A 24,611-nucleotide genomic window follows, 5' to 3' on the forward strand; every position below is an offset into this window, starting at 1 on the left:
TAGCTTTATAAATTCTATACTGAGAAATTTCACTAAAATATGTTAACCAGAACTGGTTCTGCTTAAAACTGGACATTAAAAATGACCACTTTTTATGGAAACTTATATGAACTAGAGAATGATCAGTGAAGTGAACAAGGTTCATAACTGTGATAACTAGTTCCAGAGAAATGTACTGCTTCCCTCTGAAGTATGAACACAACATACAGACATACAGATGGAAACAAACAAATTAAGAGCACTAACAGAGGACAAAATTATGAATGACAGCAAGTCTGGCATAAATTTCATAATCAAATCAAGTCCATCAGAAGAAGGAATGAAGAAGACATTTGGAATCACCAGATAGTTTCAGTCATTAGTATCAGTCTATTTTAAGAAAATGCTTTAAAAATGGATTGAACATATTGTTTTGGGACATGATGGCATTTGGATGTCGCCCTTGGTGGACTAGTGGTTAGCGTGCTTGCCACTGGACCCAAGGTTTGCAGGTTCAAACCTAACCGAGGTCGATGGATTTTAAAGGGTGATAACAATCCCTAGCACAACTTCCTTCAGAGAGGAAGTAAAGCCAGCAGTCGCATGTCGTAGATTTACGGCATGTAAAAGAACCTTACGATCATGAATGAGATGTTTTGTAAGCAAAATTCAGCTGCCATTTCTCACTCAAGTCTCTCCTCATTCAATACTAGATGGTTCTAGCAGACAAATGAGGATTGAGTAGAAATTGTGCAGAGTAAGTGGGCTGGTCACTCACTACTCACAAATGCACACTTCAAAGACACAGAAACTTCCCACATTGGGAGGAGGCCAAGGCTCGACTTCGGGCTGTTGCGCCACAGAAAAAGACGGTATTTGGATAAGCATGGTATTAAACACTGAAAATCATATTTATATGTCACTAACCTCTGATCCAACTGGTAATAACATTAAACCCATATATGACATACTTAATGCTATTACTGATAAAGTATTGAGTAAAATAAGAGAAGGAAACTTGCTTGTCCTGTACTTGTTGCAAGAGCTGCACATTCGTTGAAATGGCAAGGTAGAAAGGGTCAGGAATTTCACTCGTGTTTGTTGACTTTTCTCCAGAGTACTTAGAGCATCTCACTTGAAATACATGCTTATCTGTAAAAGTAAAGTACAGAATCAACTCTTACTGAAACACCTTAAGATATAATATATTCAAGGACAGGTTCTATAATTGTGTGGGTATTTTGTCTTTCTACAGGTTTGAAACAAAAAACATTACATTATTTCATTTCATACAACTTAGATCAGTCACAAGAAAAATGTAACACTCACCAGAGAAAAAGTAGTTGAATGAACCTGGTACCTGGTCAGAGCAAGTGAATGTACTGGAATCCCCCACGGGAATATTGTGGATGTGATACATTCTACAGAGGTATTTCATTATTGGTTCTGGGGCAGTGATCATGTCCACCACGTAAGTGTAGAACCCCAGATGCCTAATAATTAGAAAAGCACATTATTTAGTTAATAAATAAATGAAATGAGATTTGAGGCTCTCATAGCAATGAAGACACTGATGTTGATCTTCTAAGCTGGAACACTGGACTCACATGTAATACCACCTTTTGAAGGAACATACAACCTCAATCTTCACACTGACAATACAAATTACATTTGACTTATGTCTTTGCATGGAACATTAATCTTATGTTGCACTTCACATGAAAAAGATTTTATTGCACTGAAATGAATTTTGTTTAATGCTTTTATTTATTAAAATAATCCAGCCACAGGCAGAACAAATATACATGAAATAAGTTAGGAAATGAAAGCATAGCAAATTAACAATGTCACATTTTTCTGTCTTTGACTAAATAAACTTTCATGTCATCAATGACAGGACTTACTGGAAGGGTCTGGACACAGACTGGATAGGGATAATTTTTAATACTCTCCTGATATAGTTCAGAGTTTACTTTTGTGGTACTGTCAAAAGTAATCAAACATAAATGCTGCAGGGCCTTTGCAGGAAGAAACTCAAAATGAATAAAGATGACAATCAGACAAGGTTGAGAAGCACTAATACTTACCTGAGGTTACTTATTGGAACATTTGGCTTGAAGCTTGAAAATGGCCTATGTTCACTTCCTGAATGCACAACATTGATCTTCAAATTCTTTTGGTCCCGAAAGATGCTCACTAAACTGTTCATATCTTCTTTGTCTTCACAAGTAAATGCAAGTAAATCTCGATGTGGTATCATTTTCTCTATATATTTTGCATCAGATGGATTTGTCACATTAATCTGGAACAAAAAAGCAATGTCAATTAAATAGTTGTATCCAATGAACAGATCAAAAAACAGAGAAGCTTCCTGCAGCCGAATTTGATGTATTTTGGAGTCCATGTAGGAACCTGTTTTAGGGTAAAAGAAAGTGTCATTAAATTATATTTAAATTCCAGTCAGTTCAGAAGGAAATAACATCATTATCAACGTAAATGTTATAACAATTTGGTTGATAGATAAAACTGTACAGTGCACAGAATTTGTTCTTTGCTCACAAGCCACATCAATGTGTTATATACATCTTTCTGTCAGGACAAAATTCTCACCTCTAACATCATTGGATCATATATGTGATGATGGAACTTGTTCTTATTCTCACGGAGCGACATCACAGCATCATACACGTCTTTATGTTTACGACGTAACAACTCCAAACGCTGATTTGCTACATCCTGAATCTTCCGTTGTTCCTCTTTCTGCACTGTAACATGATCACACTCACTCCATTTACAGGTTATAATAAAAGCAACTTCTTCACATCATTGCAGAGGGTGAGGATGTCTGTCCATTCATATGTTTCTTGTCCACATCATATTTGCTGGGCAATGAACTAAAAGTTCTTGGTAGAATTTCCTTTTGGTTCATACCTAAGGACTATAATCACTGTTTTACTTGAAGGCGTGACTTATATTTCTCAAAAACAGTTCATCTCTATGTTTAATTCGCAACTAGTATTTCATGAACAAATACTGACATAATAAAATAAATATTAATACTGCTTTAGTATCTGATGATCAATACTTTAATAGCAATATGAATGGAAACAAATGTTCATAATATTAAAGCTTTGCATAATTAAAAGTCAACCCTTAATGGCCTATTTTTCTTGAAAGTTTACCATCAGCCAGACTGACTGTGAAATAAACACAAAGTGTAATTTTTCATTTTGGGGACCATACCCTACAAACTTGCTGCAGCATCTGCTTCAACTACAAAGTAAAGCTGTCCCTCTACATGCCATAATGGCACTTGGAGGGGGGGGGAGTATACCTCCTACTCGTTCTCGACCACAGCGCTATATGGGAGTGGTCAATGTCACAACCTGGCTGAGCTTTGCCTCCAGGGAAAGAACCTCTGATACACACTGAATCAATGACTGGGTGGGCCTCAGAGTCCGTCTGAATGGAAAGGCTACAAGAAAAATCCTTCGCCCCTCCCTGCCTGGGTCAGAACCCAAGTCAGCCGATCCACAGTCAGAAACAATTTTGGCTCAATCTACTTCAAATGCATGAGCAAAATTGCAGACAGTAGACAAAAAGAGTTAAACCTTTGCAATGCAGAAGTGTTGTTTTCTTTGAGGTAGAAATTGAATGTTTAAATATAATTTAGACACACTTCAGCTTAAAAGGGTCAACCAAACCAGTGTTCATGATCCTGATTTGGCTACTACTGAACCAGAAATACAGGAGCTATTCTGCATTTTGTTGGCTGCAGGCTACTTACAGCCAATTTTATGAGTGATGTTTTCAAGATCACTGCGGTGCTTCTCTCTCTCATGGCGCAGTCTGCTGATACAGTCTGTTTTCTCATTCATTTGTTTTTTCACAACATCCAGTTCAGTTCTAAGAGCATTTACTGAAAGAAAAAATATGGAAACTAAAAAGCATGCTTACACATACAAACTAAATACATTCTACCCAAGACTGTGTGCTTTTCTGAAGTTGTTTAATGATGCCATGCTAATTGAATATGTTATAAATGTCAAAGAAAAATAACAGGATAGTCAGAAACAGTGACTCGGAATCAATGTCATATGCTTGTAGCCTATTTCACAGGGAGAGAACATTTTGAAGAGCTAGATGTTGGCATGAGCATGGAGAAGTTAGTTCTGAATATGTAAAGGGAATGGATGTTGTGGACACAGTAATGAACCTTTGGAACTCATACAAACAGGAAATTTCATTAACAACTTCTGAAATAAGTCAATGAAAATTCAGAACATATACAACTTCTATTTGTACACATACCTGACTCCTTTGTGGATCCCTTCAAGTCATTCTGCAATTTGTTGATCTGTTGCAACAAGTAGCTAACTTCCTTCTGACGCAGCTGCTCAGCTTGAATCTTGCGTTCACAATCTTGCCTGTTTTCCTTAATCAGATCCTCTGTTTTCTCTATGGACTCCAACATGTCTGTCAGTGCTGCAAGCTTCCTTTTTGCCTCTGCATTCTTAAAGGAACACACACACAGATATAATACATACAGAGACCTGGCTGGCACCCAAATTCCTATGCCTGCAGATCGACATTGTAAAAATGAAAACCAGGTCACACCGCTGCTGCATTACGGTGTCAAGGCCAAATGTTACACATGTAAACATTTTACAAACCACCCAAACATCTCAAGACCAAGTCATGAAGTGGTTATCAGAATTCACTGCACTTATCAGTCCTCTGCAAGCAGGCATGACCCTGAATCTCAAGCCCTGAAGAAGTACTGGCCTGTACTTCTGGGTGGTAAGCAAGGAGTATCAATTACACACAGCACTCAGGTGGAGGCAAATAATACAACAGTTTGTACTGAGAGGTCAAATCACTAAAATGCACTTTCTTTTGATTTTAAGTAATGTACTGCATAACAAAACATGCTCTAATGCAATGTTTTAACACAAATTCAATATATATGAAAGAAAAAATATGGAAACTAAAAAGCATGCTTACACATACAAACTAAATACATTCTACCCAAGACTGTGTGCTTTTCTGAAGTTGTTTAATAAATATATATATATATATATTAATATCACCACTTCCATACCTGTTAAATAAACAAATTTAACTAAGTCTTTGTCATCAACAGTTCCAACATGGTAGCTCTGTATCACTAGTAGGCTGAAGGTTACAAGTGGTGATAAATATTTTTAAAATATAAAATGAAAAACAAAATGTTTGTATTTGTCAGCAGTCTAGCTCTTTGTAATGCTGTGCTGCAACAAGTACTCTCAAAACACAACACAGTGCTAAAACAAAGTTGAATGCTCACCACAGCTCCAAGACTACGCTCAGTCTCCTTCACCTTGGCTTTCGCAGCCTCAATTATTCTTTCCATTGGTTCGTATCTCTTCTCATGCATTGCTGAATATTTTGTAGCGTTCTTTTTATCTACTTTCATCTGAAACAAAACAAAACAACACTACATATATATATAACAGCCAAGCACATAAACACATAATAGTTCACTTAATAGTGATCTTTTCTTCTTTCTTGGCTCTATAACCCAATTGTTGGTCTTTGCTACCTCCTTTTCGGAGGTTTTCCTAGTCTCTGAAGCATGCATTTGTGAGTAGTGAGTGACCAACCCACTAACTCTGCACAATTTCTACTCAATTCTGATTTGACTGCTACAGTCATCTAGTAGTGAATCAGGAGAGACTTGGGTGAGAAATGACGGCTAAATTTTTCTTACGAAATATCTTGTTTCATGCTTGTAAGGTTCATTTACATGCCGTAAATCTATGACATAGGACCGCCAGCTTTACTTCCCCTTGAAAGAATTGTGCTAGGGAATGTTATCACCCTTAAAAATTCACTGACCTTGGCTGGGTCTGAACCCGCAAATCTTGGGTCCAGCAGCGAGCATGCTAACCACTAGTCCACCGAGGGCGACACCCAAATACCATCATGTCCCAAAATAAGATGTTCAACCCATTTTTACAGCATTTAATAGTGACAGGGAACAAAAATATTTAAAATGGATGATAATCTTCCTATTTTGTACAATTCACCTAAAATTGCAAGTGCAATTAAACCATGAAGGAAGAGATGGGCAGTATATGTAGCACAAAGGAAACAAGAAAGACATATAAAGTTTTGTTTCAAAAGCTTTATGGGAAGACGCTACTTTAGACACGTAGGCGAACATGGAAGAATGATGTAAGTTATGAAGCTTTCACAGAGACTGAATGCCATGTAATCTTCTCAGGCGGTCAGCTGTGTAAGTATGGAAGTAAAGTAAAGCATTTCAGAGAATGACTATGCCTCCAACATCAAGGCTGATGTGATGAGTGTCTGGGTCTATGACATCAAGACAATAGGAATAATAAGCAAAGTCAGATGGTCACTCATTCTTGTCATCACAGTCTTTAACTTGCCTGACATATGCCTTCCATTGTTGCTTAATGGACATACTCTGTTAATGTAAGCTGATGACTGGGTTCCACGTCCAGCTGAAGACTAAATCCTGTGTCTCTGCTGGGGAGATTCAACATAATAAATGTCCAAATTCCAGCCAAGCACAGCAACAATAAAGGTTGCTATATCAACTTCAAGAATAACACAGTATTAAGCCAGAATGGTACACTACATGAATCACTTAGTGAAAGAGGCCACAAAGATACAGATACATGCCAGAAACTTCAACAGAGTTGATCATAGAACCTTATTACAAGCATACACTGACAAAGTAGGACAATAAGGAAGGATCGATGACAAGTAATGGCCTGGAATGTCAACATTCAGCAACACAGATTGTGTGATGACTGGGATGATACTCCCTAACTATACCCACTCCGCCTATTGGCTCACTCACGGACAAGAATATAAGGCTACGAGAACGAGTCATGGGTACAAATACAATGGGCAGCTGAGTCACCTCCCATTTATTTATTTAGTGTTCTGTCTGACGATAGGTCCATCCTTTTCTCGGACTGGGACCTGTTCATATATGTTCTTGGCAGATGATCCAGACGTGGTTTGCCATTGCCTTCTTCTGTGTGTGAATGGAGCAATTGTTGGGATGCCACAGAGAAACCGGGGAAGCCCCCGGAGGAAAACTCCGTGTTGCCTAGACCACGGCCTTGCCCAACACAAGTTATAAATTCGGGCACCGCTGGGAATCGAACCCGAGACCCCAGGATTACAAGGCCAGCGTTCCAACCGCTAGACCCATTATGAAACTTTAATGACAGAGGCAGACAAACTTGAAAACACTGCAATGAATTAATAATTTGACACTTACATGACTCATTGCTCAAGAACTCACTGCATGGAAGCTGATATCAGAGTGGCTCTTAGAAAAACAGACTGTGAAGATGTAAACTAAACTGGCTCAGAGAAGCTTGTGAAAACAATGTGATAAACCTTCATATTCCATACCACTTGGGCAGCTATATTTCTTTACCTCAGATATTGGCCACGCGAGTAGTGGTGACACCTAAATGCATGACATGTATGCCGAGAGAGGGTAGTTCAGTAGTAGTAGTCACACAGCCTCAGTTGCGGTGACGCACCAATCTAAACACAGCTAGAGCTACAAACCAACTGAAGCTGGAACCCTTCTAGCGCGTGCTTCGGACAGGTCCATCTCATACAACCACAAATAAGTCCTTTGCGCAAGTGCCAGCACTTCTCACGCAACCTATACTGGGTTAAATCAGATGGAAAAGTCATGGTGGGTATTGTGTTTATTGGCCTACTGAATAAAGCTTCTGGTCATACAACAGGATGTGGCTGTCCCATCATTTGCCTTGAGAAAAACATGAAATGCTTCAGTCAGAATAACCAGTATTTGAACTGAGATCTGAAGCCAGGACCTTCTAAATATGAAGTACTAGACCCTGACATTTAAAATGTGATTTACTATACAATATTACCTTCATTACTCTGGACTGCATGGAATTGTGCAGCAACCAAGCACGTTTCTGCTTTAATTCTTCGACCTTCTGAAGCAGCGTCTTCTTCTCCATCATATTCACCATTTCCACCTCTACTCTGCAACATGCAACAGGTCCAGTCATATAACATAATTTATTTCCCAAACATGGACACTCTAACTTGAGCATCTGCCCTATTTCAGCTGTGTATCAAATTTCACAAACATTTTTTCAAAAATTTGAGATCAAAATCTGAGGCGCATGATTTACAAGAGTTCAAGAATATAATCAAAAAGTGGAACATTTTCTTCATAAATACCATAACTATGTATGTTAAGTCCCATGCAGGCCTCAGTGGCACTCAGCACAGTGTATTAATATTTCATATTAGAATCTATCCCTTTCAGACTTCAGTGACACTTTTTATCAAGTTTGTTTTTCACAAATAAGATTAAAATGTATGGAATGCATGAGGAGTTACTGTTTGTCCTTAGCCTCACTAATGAAAACAAGAGTACATAAGCTACATAATGGCTTGAATATGAATATTTTTGGGCATGCAATTAAGCTGTCGCTGTTAGGACTCTGCTATCACCTGTTACCTGCTATTTATTTTTTTTTCACTTTGTAGCCTTCCAGACACATTCTTAAGTTGGTGTTCCAATTCTACTTGTTGTTTGTGTAATTCCTTCAGCTGTGTGTGATGTTCAAACATTTCTGCCGGACCTACAGATTGCAACAATGAATACAGCGGAAACTTTCACTTTTATCAACTGCACATCACATCTTATGTGTGGTTCAGCCAGCTGTGCACTGCAGTAGCATACTACAAAGCTGTTAACTCCAGAACTGAAGTGTGACCAGCAGTCCCATAGCATGGGGGTTTAAACCCCCTGTACACATACAATAAATGTTAATACACTGTTCTTAAGTAAGCAATGTTCAGTTATTTTGGTCCCAGTTTCACAAAATACATCGTACAGTATATCACATGATAATTTTGTTAGATTTCATTGCAAAGAGAGGGAAAACATTCTCAGACAACTAAACAGAAGAGCTTACATAAAACTAGTAAAAATATTGGTGTTTAGAGTGATAGACTTTGCCATGTCAAAAAATATGTCAAGAATACAATGTTTCCACATCTTCTAATGAAAAGACTATCTACAGACAATTAGACAGAACAAATTGTGTAACATAGTCTACCTAGAACTAGGCATCAGTGCAGTGAATCATTATGTCCACAAAGATAATATGGATGTCTGCTCATCCACACAACATGAAACTATGGAATGCAATGTATGATGAAAATGAACACAACTGCAATCACCATTTTAAAAATTATGTAAACAAGACTTAACAGAAAAACAATTAAGCAAACCTAAACATTTGGTCAATCTCCAATTACTCAGATCCCATTGAGTTACAGATGACCAACAGGGGGTGCTTCTCAAGCTGAGGGTTACACTCAAGACTTGGAACATGGCATCTCTCTCTGAAGGAAGTACTGTCCACAGACCAGGAGAAAAGCCCTGCGGGGGGAAGTCGTTTTTGGGGCGGTGCAGGGGGAATGTTTACTATCAAGTGGACTACAGGGCTGCTATTGGTGGGAAGTGTGACACGCCATAGTTTACACTACTACACACAGACTGAAAACATCAAGCAGTTAAGAGTAGCGTGTAGTGAGTCCACCTCTAATGTGCTCTGTGGGTGTTGTGATAATATTCTAGATTAAATCACTGTGCCACTGTGAGGTAATCTTAAAGCTGTACCCATTAGAACACATGAAAGCCTGTTGTCTGTTGTTCATTCAGTGGTTGTGGAACGAATGCTTTTAGGATGGGTCATCACTCACCATGAAATCTTACGCATGCGCGTATATCGAATTCCTAGCAGGGATTTTCTCCTGGTCTGTGGACTGTATATCTATCTGAAGTAGGGAAATTAAATCATGATAGGTGAGATGGGTAAAATATGTGGCACAAGTTGGTGAAATACAACATTTTGACTGAACAGCCTCAAGGGAAACAACACATGGGAGCTGATAGGATGCTACTGCAATGGATCTTAGAGAAAATCAGTGTGGACAATACAATGATGGCTTCTATAAAGTAATTATTATTATTATTATTATTTACAAGTTCCAAGAATCCAATAGTGGATATAGAACACGTCACAAATTCAAGTATAAAAACATAAAATACATACATTAAAAAATTACATCTAGACAAGCAGCGTACTAAATTCAAGACAATATAATTAGTATTTTTATTACAATAGTTATCCAATTAAGTACTCATCCACAGTGTAAAACGAGTGAGTAATTAAGAAATGCCTTAATGAAACCTTGAACTTTTTAAAATTATTTGAGGTATTCTTAACCTCTGTGGGTAATTTATTAAATATCTTTATACCCGCATAGTGAACTCCTTTCTGATAAATAGTTAAATTGGCTTGGGGTAGATACAAATTTTCTCTCTGTCTAGTATCAATAGTATGAGAGTCAATGTTTGATGGAAAAAGAGTTTTGTTTTGTAATACAAACAATAATAAAGAAGATATATATTGTGATGCCAACTGTAAGATATCTAATTCTTTGAATATATTTCTACACGATACTCTATTGCTACATCCCATCATTGTTCTAATTGCCTTTTTCTGAAGGAGAAAAATAGTGTGACTACTAGATGAATTTCCCCAGAAAATGATGCCATAGCTCATTAAGGAATGAAAAAAAGCATAATAAATTGTCTTTAGTACTGAAATAGACATATATGGTTTCATATTTCTAATTACATAGCAAGCCTTGCTCAATTTTTTAATAAGTAGATCAATATGATTCTTCCAAGTTAATGCACCATCAATCATAATTCCCAAGAATTTAGTACAGAAGATATTATTAATGAATTTATTATTATAACTTATTGTAACAGTATCTGACATTTTTCTCTTAATTTTAAAATTAATATAATGTGTCTTATTAAAGTTTAGTGATAATCTGTTCATTCTAAACCATCTATTTATATTTTCAAATATTGCATGAATGTGTTTATTAAAGTCGTTTGTATTAGAATGAGAAAATAGGATGCTAGTATCATCAGCAAAAATTATAGGTGTAGCAAATTTAGTTATTATACTGGGTAAATCATTTATGTATAAAAGAAACAACAAAGGTCCCAATATAGACCCTTGTGGAACTCCATATCTAACTTTAAGCCAATCCGAGGCTGTATTGCTACTGTCATTAGTATGTAATACTGTTCTAATGTATCTGTTATTTAAGTAAGATTCATAAAGTGCGTGATCTTTCCCATTGATACCATAAAATTTAAGCTTAAATAACAAAATTTCATGATCAACACAATCAAAAGCTTTTTCCAAATCACAGAAGATGCCTCCCACTATTTGTTTGTTATTCATGGCATTTAAAATCTCTGTAGTCAATTTATAGATTGCATTATCTGTTTTTAATCCTTTCCTAAATCCATATTGTTCAGTACTTAAAATATTGTATTTATTGAGATGATCCAAAATTCTTGAGTACATTATAGTTTCAAATATTTTTGAAAAAGATGTTAAAAGTGATATAGGTCTATAATTAGACACATCACATATATCACCATTCTTATATAATGGTTTTATTAATGCATATTTTAATCTATCCGGAAATACTCCTCTCCTTAACATTTTATTGCATATATAATTTATAGGTGAACTTATAAATGACGAGCTTATTTTTAAAATCATAGGTGGTATCTCATCATATCCATGCAAATTTTTTAATTTAAGGGATTTTATTATTTTTTTTATTTCTTTGTTCGTACAACATTTGGAATTCATATTTGGGTATGGATTAGAAAAAGCTTGGTTCATGAAATGAATATAATTTTCATCATCATTAATATCATTTGCAATTACGGGATTATTAATATCTTGTAGTTTTATTTTCTCTGCAATGTTAACAAAATAATTATTAAATTTTTCAGCAATAGTTTGTTGGTTATTGAACTTCTTACCATCAATTTTTAGTGTTTTTATTTCAACTCTATTTGTATTTCTACCTGCTTCTTTATTTATAATACCCCAAGTAGTTTTAATTTTATTATCAGAATTTAGAATGCATTTATCATACTCCATTCTTTTTGCCTCTTTTATAACTGTGGTCAATATTTTAGAGTAATTTCTGTAATAAGTTTTAAGAGTAGGATCCTTATTATTCCTTAATTTATTACAAAGTTCTCGTTTATGTTTACAGGACATTAATATTCCTGGTGTAATCCAAGAATTATTTTTCTGTTTACATTTTATCTGTGTCAAAGGGAAGCTGGAATAGTAAATTTTTAAGAAAATATTTAAAAATGTGTTAAAACTATTATTAATATCATTTTCATCAAAAACTAATATCTGTATATCTATCTGAAGTAGGGTAATTAAATCATGATAGGTGAGATGGGTAAAATATGTGGCACAAGTTGGTGAAATACAACATTTTGACTGAACAGCCTCAAGGGAAACAACACATGGGAGCTGATAGGATGCTACTGCAATGGATCTTAGAGAAAATCAGTGTGGACAATACAATGATGGCTTCTATAAAGTAATGAAGATCTAGGTTTTACAAAAGTACTTACCAGTAATTTCTTGACTTGTACAATAACTATCAATTTCTTAAAGATCTTGCATCAAAGATTTGTCACAAACTTCATAATGTAACAAACAAATATGTAAGTGTTCCACAAAACATGCTTATTACAACACTGCAACACAAACAAAAGAAAAGTTCTCTCTTCCAGACGTCAGCAGTGTGACTATGGAAACTAGTCAAGATTACTACCATACACACCATACAATGTAAATGCTTGATGTTCTTATTCCTAGAATCAACTCACTTACCAATACATCTCTCTGTATTCTCCAGCAGTTGCTGTGGGTTCATCTTTGAAAAATCTGCCACCCTGTCCTGAGGCAAGAACTGGCACAAATTATAAACTTGGATGTTTAGTTTGCTAACAAGATCTTCAACCTGCAGAACAAGCAACAAACCTGATTAGTGCACTATTAACTATATGTACCACCTGCTCCAATGTTCAATAGCTTTGTATTTTTCCCACAGATGTGTTTGTGGGTTTCATGTGATGCCCAGAATTAACAGCACTAGTCAAGTAATCATTGTAATGAAGAAGCACTGTGTTTACTTTGATGGATGAACTGAAATTTAAGTAACATTTAGATTGATTTTACATGGAACAATTGGAAGGTCACTGAAAGGGAGCACTAGAAAGACAGTCAAATAAAATTATACAAAATTATGGCAGTACCAAAACTGCCAATTTACTTCCTGAAAGTAATTTCTTTATGTCTGCAACTATTAATTTGTCAGCTGATGCTAATTACACCTAATTGGCATTCTTTATCTATTAACATAGAATCATTATTATGTCACAGTGACACCAAAGTGTGGGGTTATAATAATAATTTTAAACTTGCATTGTTGAAATAACTTGGAGGTCATCTGATAGTGAGTGACATGAAGGTTTCATACTGGCTGACTGATGCTGGAACAATAACAATTTAGCAAATGAATTCCATTTCTAACTTTTTATGGATTTGGAGCCAAAATTAAAGGTTAAAGTAAGTATTCCAATTTACCTTAAATGGAGAGTCCCACTGAGTGACTCCAGCTATTCTTAATGACTGGTGATCTGTCAGGACAATGTGCAATACCTGTGACATGATTTGTGTAACAGAGAGCGCTCCATTTCATGTCCCTTTCAATTTGTGGGACACAAACATGTCACTCTATGCCAAATTCAATAAATACAAAGTATGGGGAACCACTGAATACCTGTGCTTAGTAAAGAATTCTCATGGGACAAATTTTGCTAATGTTATCATAAATTGCACACATTCAGCACCCAGCCATATCACTGAAAATGGATCTGCACAGACTGGAATTTCTCACAACTGTGACAACCTTGCACTGTAAAAAAGGAAGATGTTTTGAAACCTCAATCAAAGCCTTGGACAGACAGACGTAACAGAGGACCGAATGGAAGAGGAGAATTGAGGCCATGGACCGAATGCGGACCAGAGAGCCATAGAAGAAGAAGAAGAAGTGACAAATCGCATACCATACCTTCACTCCTCTCCTGTACCCAATATGATCATTATTTGCACTTATGAACACACCCAATTGAAGGTGTTCTCCACATAACCTAAACCAATGCATTATCTAAACATTTGTATGCAGCCAGAGATTGGAATTGCTTAGAATTTTGGAATACAACATTAAGATGTTTTACAATATAAATATAAACACGGTGAACATTTACTGAATTAATCCTCTCACTGCCAGGACAGAGCAGTAAATAATGGATTAAATTTTCTTTAGTTTATTTACTTCACTTTAGCAGTTGCAAATGAGAGAATTATCATAAAATATGAAGAGAGAGAAAGTGGTCATGGCCTATTTTACAACACCAAAATTATGACAGTAATGCAGCATTGTTCATTACCTGCTTCTGCGTTGCTGCAGTTAATCCCAGCTGCCATGAGGATTTTCCATCAACTGTTATAGTCCTTGTTATAACATAATTATCTCCTCTGGAGTTCTTCAACTCTATTTCTATTCTGGCAATCTTGCAGCTTGTTCTGATGTATGAGTTTAGCTACAGAATGTATAGAATTACCTACTTTTACAATTATACTTGTAAATACAGTAAACCTTTTTAACAGGCATGACAATTCACTAAACTTTGACTGTACCTATGTTCAGTATTCACATAATTTGATGGTTACCATTTTATATATTTGTTGAATGCAAGGCACAACACCTGTTAAATTAACTAAATAAACAAAATATTAATGCTAAGTACATTTTGAATTTTATTGGTGCTTGCACCAATGCTGACTGGAATGTCAACTTTTCAAGCACAGATGAAATATTATGCAATGACAGAAAGATGTCAGATTGTTTTAGGAACATAACCCCACAGGAACTCTGCTTGATAATAATGACCACTTGGGACCCTAGTCTCACCCTAGTGCAGAAATTTTAAAATATGAAAAGGCTGCTTGTAAAAAGGGTCAGACATGCATCAAACTGTACACATAATACAACAAACATAATGTATTGATTGACCGATTGTTTGTTATTTAATAATGCTGTTTCAGCCACAGAGATGGATTACAGTTGTCAGGGATGGTGAGTGGTTAGCCATGGCCCCCTTGGAAATGCCGTACCAACATTTACCCACAGACACTACGAAAAACCACAAAAGACCCAATCAGATTAACCAATATTTACAACTGGGCACCTCCAGAATACAAGTTTGGAGCATTACTGCTATACACACATATGTTCAGTTACAAACAAATGTACTCTGCCTTACGTTACAGTATTTTGGGTTATCATACCATATCACCTACAAACCTACTTTGTGTCCTAAACCAGAATGCCACAACCTAAATTTTCATTGCTAAAAAACGTCTGCCTTTAGTATATTTCAATATTAATCTTAAAGAAATGTAACAAAATCTCATTTCCTCATGACTACCAGATGGCAAAAAATCTTACAAAAAAATTGCTCATTCAAAGTGTATCATATAAGAATAAGTGGCTATACTCCCCAGCTGAATTACTATACTGAAATGTTACTGCTGCATGAACTTTCTATGAGTTGGGGAAGATGTCAGTATAGTGACTACCTATAGACTGGACGACTGATGTTCAATCCCTGACAGAAGCAGAGGATTTCTCTGTCTAGCCTCTGCATTCAGACCAGCTCTGGGGTCCACCCAGTCTCCTGTCATATGTGTACTGGGGTCCATTCCCCCAGGGTAAAGCGTGGCAAAGGCGTGACACTGACCACTCACCCCTATCTAGTGCCAAGGTTAAGAATGAGTAGGAGCTATATCATCTCCCCCCAAGTGTCTACATGGCATGTAGTGGGACAGCTTTACTTTTTACATGAATTTTCTACTACCATACACTACATTGCAATCTCATACAATTCTGACCACTTGTTTCAGATTCCCAAATTGCAGTAAACTTTAAAACATATACATACAGCTACAGTACGTCCCAACAGCTTTGGTTTTCCTCCAAGGCCCAAAAGCATTGCACAAACAATGGTAGACTTCCCTGCTCCATTTGGACCTATAATAAGATTAATGTTTGGTCCAGCATCAAACACCACCTTTTTGTATGTCCTGTTAGGAAAACACATAAGTCAATTAGCAAAATGCAACATATTCTGGGATGAATTCAAGACAAATACTTTCTTTCACATTCTTCAATCTGTATGCTGAGGCTAGCAAGAACTATAAATTAATAATTATACAATTTACTGGCCCATTTTGTGTGCATTATTTCCAATACTAAAGTTTCTAACTACTTGCCAGACATAATCTTAAGGGTTTCACATCATCACCATGTTCATAAAGATTAACACATAAAAATGTTTCAAACATAATTTATAGCACGTTTATGATAATTTTTTTTATCATATCTAGCTTGAATGATTCATTATTTTCATCATTAACCTGGAAACCAAATGTAAATTTGACAAGGCTGTCATGTGCTTATTTCATATTCTACATAATGTTAACTTTTTTGGAAGGCTGTCAGTACACAAAATTTCATGACTCTAAATTAAATTAGCCTAGTGTCATGCAACTGCCATGCTTGTATCATCAATAATAGCAAGAAATTAATATACACATAGGTGGAGGTGTCCTCTAATGGTATGAATCCATCAGTTGGTTCAAACTTAAGGGTTGGGGGGGGGGGGGGGGGAGAAGTCAGCAGACACATGCTTGATACCATAAACTTATATTTACAAAATAAGGAAAGTATACTAAAAAGGAATTCATTACATTAGCACTGTAACATGTTTCATTGCTTCAAGGAGGCAAAACAAGTTGCCTGAATATAACGCATAAAGAGGTTATGTTGATGTACACACAATTCAAACTTTAACATCATTAACTGAATGCCACTAGTATTCCCACAGAAGCCCTCCTGACAAACCCTGCATGGCCATCATGTTTCTAATTTTTAAAACAAAAAGTTAAGAACTACCAACATGAGGAGAAAATCAGTGACATGATATTTGAAGTTCACAAAAAGCTGTTAATTACTTAATGTAAAATTTCAGCTTTTGGGGATAAGCATGTTGAATGTTGAAAGTTGTTCAATGTTTCAGCAAATATTACAGTTGCCAAAACATTGAATAACATACAACATTCGATATGGCTCATCCCCAAAAGCCAAAGTTTTACAATGAACTCCAGCTTTCAAAACCTATGGACAAGAATTACATAATGATATTCATAATTTAGTCAGGAGAAAAACAGCTACACACAAGTCCATATCAGGAAAGAAACAGATGCATTCAAATAAGTAATAAGAGACGAACATATATTCATGCACTTACATGAAATCTTGCAAGGTTATTCGCACAATACTTCCATCCATCCCTTTAAACGGAATATGCAGAACAGCCCAGAGGAACCTTGTTATCACTACTTCAGTGCTGATAAAGTAGCTATAACCCGCTGGTTATATGCATCTGTCAACACATTAAAATAGTCAAATCAAAAGAAGACATCACTGAGTGATGAATATAATTGGTGGTTTCATGGAGAATGTTCCAGTACCACTATCAGAGATTTAGATTTAACAAAGCCATGGTTCTGTTTAACATGTAAACAAGGTAGAAGAGTTAAGGAACAAGAGGGAATTATTCTGAACCTGCAGAGGGAGTTGGCTTTGGCACTTAATCGAATTGCTTGTTTGAAAGCTGAAAACAGTTATAGTAAATGTAACTGCTTGTCCACTTGCTGGACTGAAGTTAAAGCCAAATCACAATGCAGAAACAGAAGTCTTTGCTCCATTGATGATTAAAATTTCATGTGAAAATGAGCAACAAATCTGAGGCACTGACTGTATAAGAACCTTCAGAAATTGCCCAGTTAAAGAAGGAACCAAAACCTACAATAAACAAGAAAAAATATAAGTAGTCATAGTTTATGTAGTAGTCATAGCAGAGGATTAAGTGAACCTCTTCACTCAGTCCTAGAGGATAAATATATGATTACAAAATGTTTTCAAACCCAATCCTACACTTGACAATGTTGTTGGGGAACTTGAAGCTCAAAGTAAAGACTTTACTAAGGATGATCAAGTGATCATTGTGGGAGGATAAAAAAACAGCCTTCATAGGGACTTTAATTACAAAACTCAAAAACATTCGGTCAACACTGCCAAGAACAGCACGCATACTAATGTCAGTTTTGTTAGTATTCTTGAGCATCATGACAGGCCTGTTATGAGCAAGTGGGTAAGGAGGGCAAATCTGAGGCTTGAGTGTGTGCTCTGAAATGCAGACAGATCCCTTAGAGGATTAACTGATTTATCATCTTGAGATAGACATGACCACACCAGACATGGACCGCAACTTAATTCAAGGGGTAAGGAGAAGCTAGTGCAACTCATTGCTAATATGATAAGATGGGAACTGTATTCTGGTAAGTTTCCTGTAATCTTTTGTGCAAGAAGTATGTCATTTTTAGGTTAAAGCCCAGATCTATAAATAAATACTTAAAATATATTGAAATCATTGTAAATAAGCGAATCATAAATTTATAATACAATCAAAATAACAATTTTGTAGTGCACTATCAGAAAGTTACAAAAATTGGCAAGAGGAGGAGTATCTTTATCAAAAAGTACTTAAATTTCAATCATCACTGCAATGAAGAGGACGTAGAATGTTGTGCTGTGCAACTAGGATATAATTTCTCCAACATACGTCCTACACAGCACCCACATGTAATTTTGAACTATTCTTAAACAACTTAGAAAGCATCATAAATTATAGCTACAAACCTAAAGTAGAATTTGTCATCTGTGGTGAAAAAAACATATTTCTATTGAGCCAGTGATAAATGGGCTATCTGATCATGATGCTCAACTTCTAGTCATAAAAAATATAAAATAAACTTCCAGCAGTCATAATTATAAAAAACAAACTAAACTTATAAAAGTAACACTATTAAACAATTTACAACACATCTAAGTAATAACAATTGGGAATCAATATTAAGCAACCGTGATGTAGCTTCAAAATTTAACACATTCCTAAACATCTTCTTAAGAACTTATGAGACAAGTCTTCCCACCAAAACTGAAAGAAGGGTGTTTGATAATAGTGGATGGATAACCAAAGGCATCAAAACATCTTGTAAGCATAAAAAAATCTTTTCCTAAATATGTGATCTAGTAGCAATATAACATGAAAATTCACTACAGGAAACACTGCAAAACATTAATTCAGGTCATTAAATATGCCAAATGTATGCATTAAAACAAACAGATACTGGAGTCTGCTAACTAACTATAGATGGCTTACCAAACCTGAAGGTTCATCCTGGGCCAACAAAATCCAGTCTCCTTCAACTCCTATCTCCAATAGATCCCGCCTGACATTATCCTCCCATCTACGTCTAGGTCTCCCCAGCAGTCTCTTCCCCTCAAGCTTCCCAACCAGCACCTGGTGCACACCTCTTGTCCCATCCATATGCGCTACATGCCCCACTCATCTCATTCTTCTAGACAATACTGGGGGAGGAGTACAAATTTTTAAGTTTCTCATTATGTAGTTTTCTCCAGACCCCATCGTCTTCCCTCCTAGGCCCAAATATCCTCCTCAACACCCTATTCTCAAACACCTGCAATCTGTGTTCCTCCCTCAGAGTAAGGGTCCATGTTTCGCGCCCAAACAAAACAGGCAAAATTACAGTTTTGTATACTTTAATTTTCAGGTTCTTAGAAATCAGACAGGAAGACAAAATATTTTGAACAGAGAAGTAGCAAGCATTTCCGGAATTTAGTCTCCTCCTCACTTCCTCATGAGTATCATTTTTATTTGTTACTGTTGTTCTCAAATATTTTAACTTTGTAACACTTTCAAAGGATTTATTAGCCACTGCAATATGATTTTGTCTGCCTGTCTGCTGACATGTACTTAGTTTTTTCAGAATCTATTTCTAAGCCCACCTTTCTACTGACTTCTAGTAAAACTTCTGTGTTCCTCTTTATTGTATTTATATCCTAACCCTATAAATTAACATCATCAGCATGTGCCAATAGCTGATGTGTCCCATTCAACTACAAACCCTTCTGCCTACCTTGGACATTCCTGAAGCAAAGTTAAAGAGCAATGGAGACAAAGTATCTCCTTGTTTCAGAACGTTCTTGATAGAAAATTATTCAGATAAATATTTACCTATACGAATTTTACTACAGGTTTCATTTAAGAACATTTTTATTAGACCCACTAGCTTCTTTGGCATACAAAATTCAATGAGAATATTATGTAGCACTTCTCTCTGAACAGAGCTGTGGGCTTTTTTGAAATTTATAAATAACTGATGTACAGTCCCACTGAACTCCCATTTTTTCTCTAGTATCTGATGAATGCAAAAGATCTGATCAGTTTCGTCTGAACCCACACTGATGATAGCCAATAATTTAATTCACATGTGGAGTTAATCTTGCCAGAAGAATGTTTGATAGAATTTTGTGTGAGGTTGATAGTAGAGAAATTCCTCAGTAATTACCACATTCAGTCTTGTCCCCCTTCTTATGAATAGGAATAATTATGGATTCCTTCCATTGTTGTGGCATCTCTTCCTTATCCCAAATTAACTGAATAAGCTTATGGATGTCCACATGCAACTTTTTGCCACCTGCTTTAATTAATTCTGCTGGAATTTGATCAATACGCGGAGATTTATAACTTTTCAACTTTCCAATGGCTAGTTCAACTTCATCTAAACTATGTATGTATTTTAATCTGTCTAACATCATCAGTCCCATGAACATATAAGAGTTGGTTAAAGACATTTTTCCATCTATTCAAAATTTTGATTGGATCTGCCAGTAAGTTGCCATTTTCATCCTTTACCAAATTAGTCAGAGGGTAATATCCTTTCTTGTAATCAATGATGCCTCTGTACAGATCTCTGCCTTCCAGATGTTCCCTTTTCTCATTCCTAAAGGTTCTAGAGGCTTCACATCTCATTACATAATTATCTATATTCATTTTTATTTAGGATCTGCAACCACTGAAATTTTGTTTTCTTCCTTCAATCTATTAATTTTGAACATTCTTCATCAAATCATGGCTTATTTTGTGTTCTCCTGTAGTATCCTAGTTTCTCTTTGGCTTAAATTTTGATACAGTTTCTGACATTTTCCTGCTATCCTGGTATCCACACTTTCATCTTTATCTGTCTTTAAAATTTGAAACCTATTCAAAATTTCAACTTTATAATGCTCCTTTACCTCTCCCTCATTTAATTTTTTCAAATCAGATCTTTCTGTGCCGAAATTTTGCCTAGTTCATCTACTTGCTGAAAGTCTCTCCCTCAATTTTGCCAGTACCAGTTAATGGTCAGTGTCACAATCTGCTCCTCTGAATGACCTCACATCAATTATACTTGTCTGGTTTTTATTATCTACTGAACCATGATCTATCTGATTGTGTGTGCCACCATCTGGAGAAGTCAAAGTGTATTTTTCATAATTAGATCTTTTGACATAGCTCTCACACCATTGTCATTACTAAGTGCACACAGAGTATCATTACTTATTGTGGGTTTGAAAATATCGTCTCTCCCAATTTTTGGATTGAAATCTCCCAACAAAATTTTCATGCGATACTTGCTAAATGTATCAAATACTTATTCTACTTCTTCATAAAACCTATCCCTAATATTATGACCTTTGTCCTCAGTTGGGGCATGAACATTAAGGACAACAATGTTGCCCCAATGTCCTTCCAGAATTAAGTAAGACAACCGGTCACTAACAAATTCTACTCTCTTAACTGCTGCCCTAATTCTGCTATGGGGAAAGAAAAAAAAAACAAAAAAAAAACATCCCTAACTAATGATTATCATTTTCCTTTCCATAGAAAAACCTGAAATTTTCCACTGGAATCATGCTCTTCCCTTCCCATCACACCTCATGCACTGCCACTAAATCTAACTTATAATTCTCTAATTCCTTCTCTTCTTCTTCCGTTTCTTGACCGTTACTTCGGTCTTCCGGTGCCTAATATTTTCTTCCATTCTTCTCTATTTTCCCATCCTTCCGGAGGTAGTTTCCATTCTATCATGGTTCTTGTAATTCTGTTGTTCCATCCTGGTCTCGGTCTTCCTCTCTTCCTTCTCTCTTTTGGTTGCCATTCCATAGTTTTTTTGGTAACCTTTCCTCCTCCATCCTTTGCACGTATCCTTGTCTTCTCTCTATCTCCTCAATTACATCTCGGTCCACCCTCATGATTTCTCTAATCCTTTCGTTTCTCACTCTCTCTCTTCTGGATATTCCAGCCACTCTTCTTAGGAAATCCATTTCCATTATTCTCAACTTTTTTTTTTGTTCTGAAAGTTGCCAAATTTCCGCTCCATATAGAGCCACGCTTTGTATCATCGTTTTATATATTCTCTCTTTCGTTCTTTTTGTGATATTTTTGTCCCATAATATTGGGTTGAGGACTCCTATGAGTCTCCTCAGCAAATATCAAAAAGGAGTTTACTACACTGGAAATAAATTATTCAATAATCTTCCTCCTAACATACAAAGTTTAAAATCATGACAAAAGTATTTAAGCCAGCACTTATCTCTCTCCTTTTACACAGTAGAACATTTACTTTAAAAATAATTCTCAGTTATTATAAATCCATATAACAATGGTGATGATTCCTTGATGTAATTACTTTACTGTAATACTGTATTATAACAGACATGTTTGTAAATAGTTGTTAAAACTATCTATCTTATTTGTTGTATTGTATTTGTATTATAACATTCTACATCCTAGGCTTAGGCCTACAAAGGATCTATGGAATGTAAATGAATTCTGAATATGGCTGCCTTCTGGTTTTACCACCGTATAATCTGGCAGAAGTTTCGTTTCATAAGTCCTTGCTGCCTCCATCATCAGGGCGATGATTCTATTCTTATCTTAAAATGTGGTGACATTAGATTGAGCTGTTTTCAATTTGTCAGAAGGCCGGTGAGTCCCAAGGCTGGTTTGGACTTTATGCCAAAGAGTAAAATCCTGCCCTGCTAGGAACTGAGCCTGTTGTTCATTCTGTATAGCCTAGTCACTATTCTGGGCTATTCCAGCTCTGTGTAGGAACTGTTACATGCCATGTTTAAATAACAATCATGCTTAACACAATCTACGTAGTTGTCACAATTAAGCATGCAGTTGCGGAAAATTTTCTTAACTTTTTAATTTACCTCAAATCTATCTTCAGCAAAAGGATAAAACTGGCTCTTGAATTCTGACACACACATTCCCACACAATTAATAAAATGCTCACTATTCAAGCCTGTCATTATCAGCAACATCAGATATGTCTTTTCTAAATCAAGAATTTTCTAAAAACTAAGATGTAACCTGGCAATATGAAATTCTAAATCTACCAACGAAACATTTAATTACATTTGGAAGCACTAATTCTTTTTGTGCTTTAATTCGATGTGGAATAACAAAACAGCTCAAATTTTCACCCTAGAAAATTCTAAAGTATTGTAAATACGGTCTTTATGAAGAGAATACTTCTTTGACAATTACTCTGATACGTATAATTTCTTACAACATACCTGTAACTGCTATAGCAAATATGCACTCTGTATTAAGCATGCTTTTCTATTCTGAAAGGCTACAGTTTGTAACCACGTTAAGATCAACAGACCTAACCTAACAAATATTCGTTATTTGTTCCAATCGCCCATCATGTTGCTAACAAGTTACAACGAAATGGCCATAAAATTATATCACTTCACAGCAGCTGCTCATACAACTTTTATTACAAATGATAACCCATCTGTAACAATTCTTCGGGAGACTTTCTTCCAGTTTCGCGCCCTGAACTGAATGTGGCTACTTTCTGAATTGCATTTATGCATTCATTTGACGCCAATAAACTTGCATTCAATTCTGATAAGACAAACTCAATGAAATTTGTTATTAACGCATAGCATGCATTAATATACATATAGGTTATGCAAAAAGAAATTAATAAATAGGAACTAAATTCTATGGGAGGGCTTTTGTAAACATAGTGATGAACTTATGGGCTCAATTTTTGCCCAGATGAATAACGAGAATTTACATTTACTTCTTAACTACAAAAAACATATTAAAATAGTGTAGATCAGGGGTTATCAACCTTTTTCGCTGGCGTACCACTATTTCTAATTTAACACAATAAATGTACAATTACCAAACGCGTTCAAGGCGCCGACTAGCTGGCTGGCGGGAGCCTCGACCATTCAAACTAGGATCTGTTGCTGCTGATAGGTTGTTCCGTCAGACAACTTGTCCAAAGAATTTGGATGGTTTTCTTAGTTTTGAACCCAGAGAGGGAGGGGCCGTTTCGGCTGAAGGCCTCTGCGGCTTGGGGGGAGATCACTTCAGCTGAGGGCCTCCCGGCGGTGCCCGGCCGTGATCTAGGCAACACGGAGTTTTCCTCCTGGGCTTCCCCGGTTTCTCCGTGGCAACCCAACAAATACTCCATACACACAGAAGAAGGCAATGGCAAACCACTTCTGTATCACCTGGCTAAAATCATATATGAACAGGTCCCAGTCCGAGAAAAGGATGGAAGGATCCTGTG

At 36.2% G+C, this 24,611-nt stretch overlaps 1 protein-coding gene across 11 annotated transcripts in view; it reads right to left on the reverse strand.

Annotated features, from left to right (window-relative positions):
* Window positions 1–24,433, reverse strand: part of LOC110829758 (structural maintenance of chromosomes 5) — a 35,005-nt gene extending 10,572 nt beyond the window's left edge. The window contains exons 1-15 of one of the 11 annotated variants that reach the window (XM_087344320.1): window positions 24,219–24,433; window positions 19,328–19,536; window positions 17,351–17,485; window positions 15,983–16,124; window positions 14,429–14,581; window positions 12,807–12,936; window positions 8,516–8,639; window positions 7,914–8,031; window positions 5,306–5,434; window positions 4,291–4,492; window positions 3,767–3,898; window positions 2,590–2,744; window positions 2,067–2,281; window positions 1,309–1,472; window positions 1,002–1,131 (exon numbers count right to left, since the gene is read on the reverse strand). In XM_087344320.1, the coding sequence (XP_087200446.1) occupies window positions 1,002–1,131; window positions 1,309–1,472; window positions 2,067–2,281; window positions 2,590–2,744; window positions 3,767–3,898; window positions 4,291–4,492; window positions 5,306–5,434; window positions 7,914–8,031; window positions 8,516–8,639; window positions 12,807–12,936; window positions 14,429–14,581; window positions 15,983–16,124; window positions 17,351–17,391 (1,835 nt within the window). In that variant the 5' untranslated portion in view covers window positions 17,392–17,485; window positions 19,328–19,536; window positions 24,219–24,433. The other 10 variants (XM_087344319.1, XM_022063824.2, XM_022063825.2 and 7 more) reach the window with 10 other exon arrangements.
* Between the last annotated feature and the right edge of the window lie 178 nt (window positions 24,434–24,611).

This window comes from Zootermopsis nevadensis, unplaced genomic scaffold (assembly GCF_977971745.1).
Source record: "Zootermopsis nevadensis isolate Lab colony 2312 unplaced genomic scaffold, Znev_1.0 Znev_ptg000007l, whole genome shotgun sequence".
In the NCBI taxonomy this organism is placed as follows: domain Eukaryota; kingdom Metazoa; phylum Arthropoda; class Insecta; order Blattodea; family Termopsidae; genus Zootermopsis; species Zootermopsis nevadensis.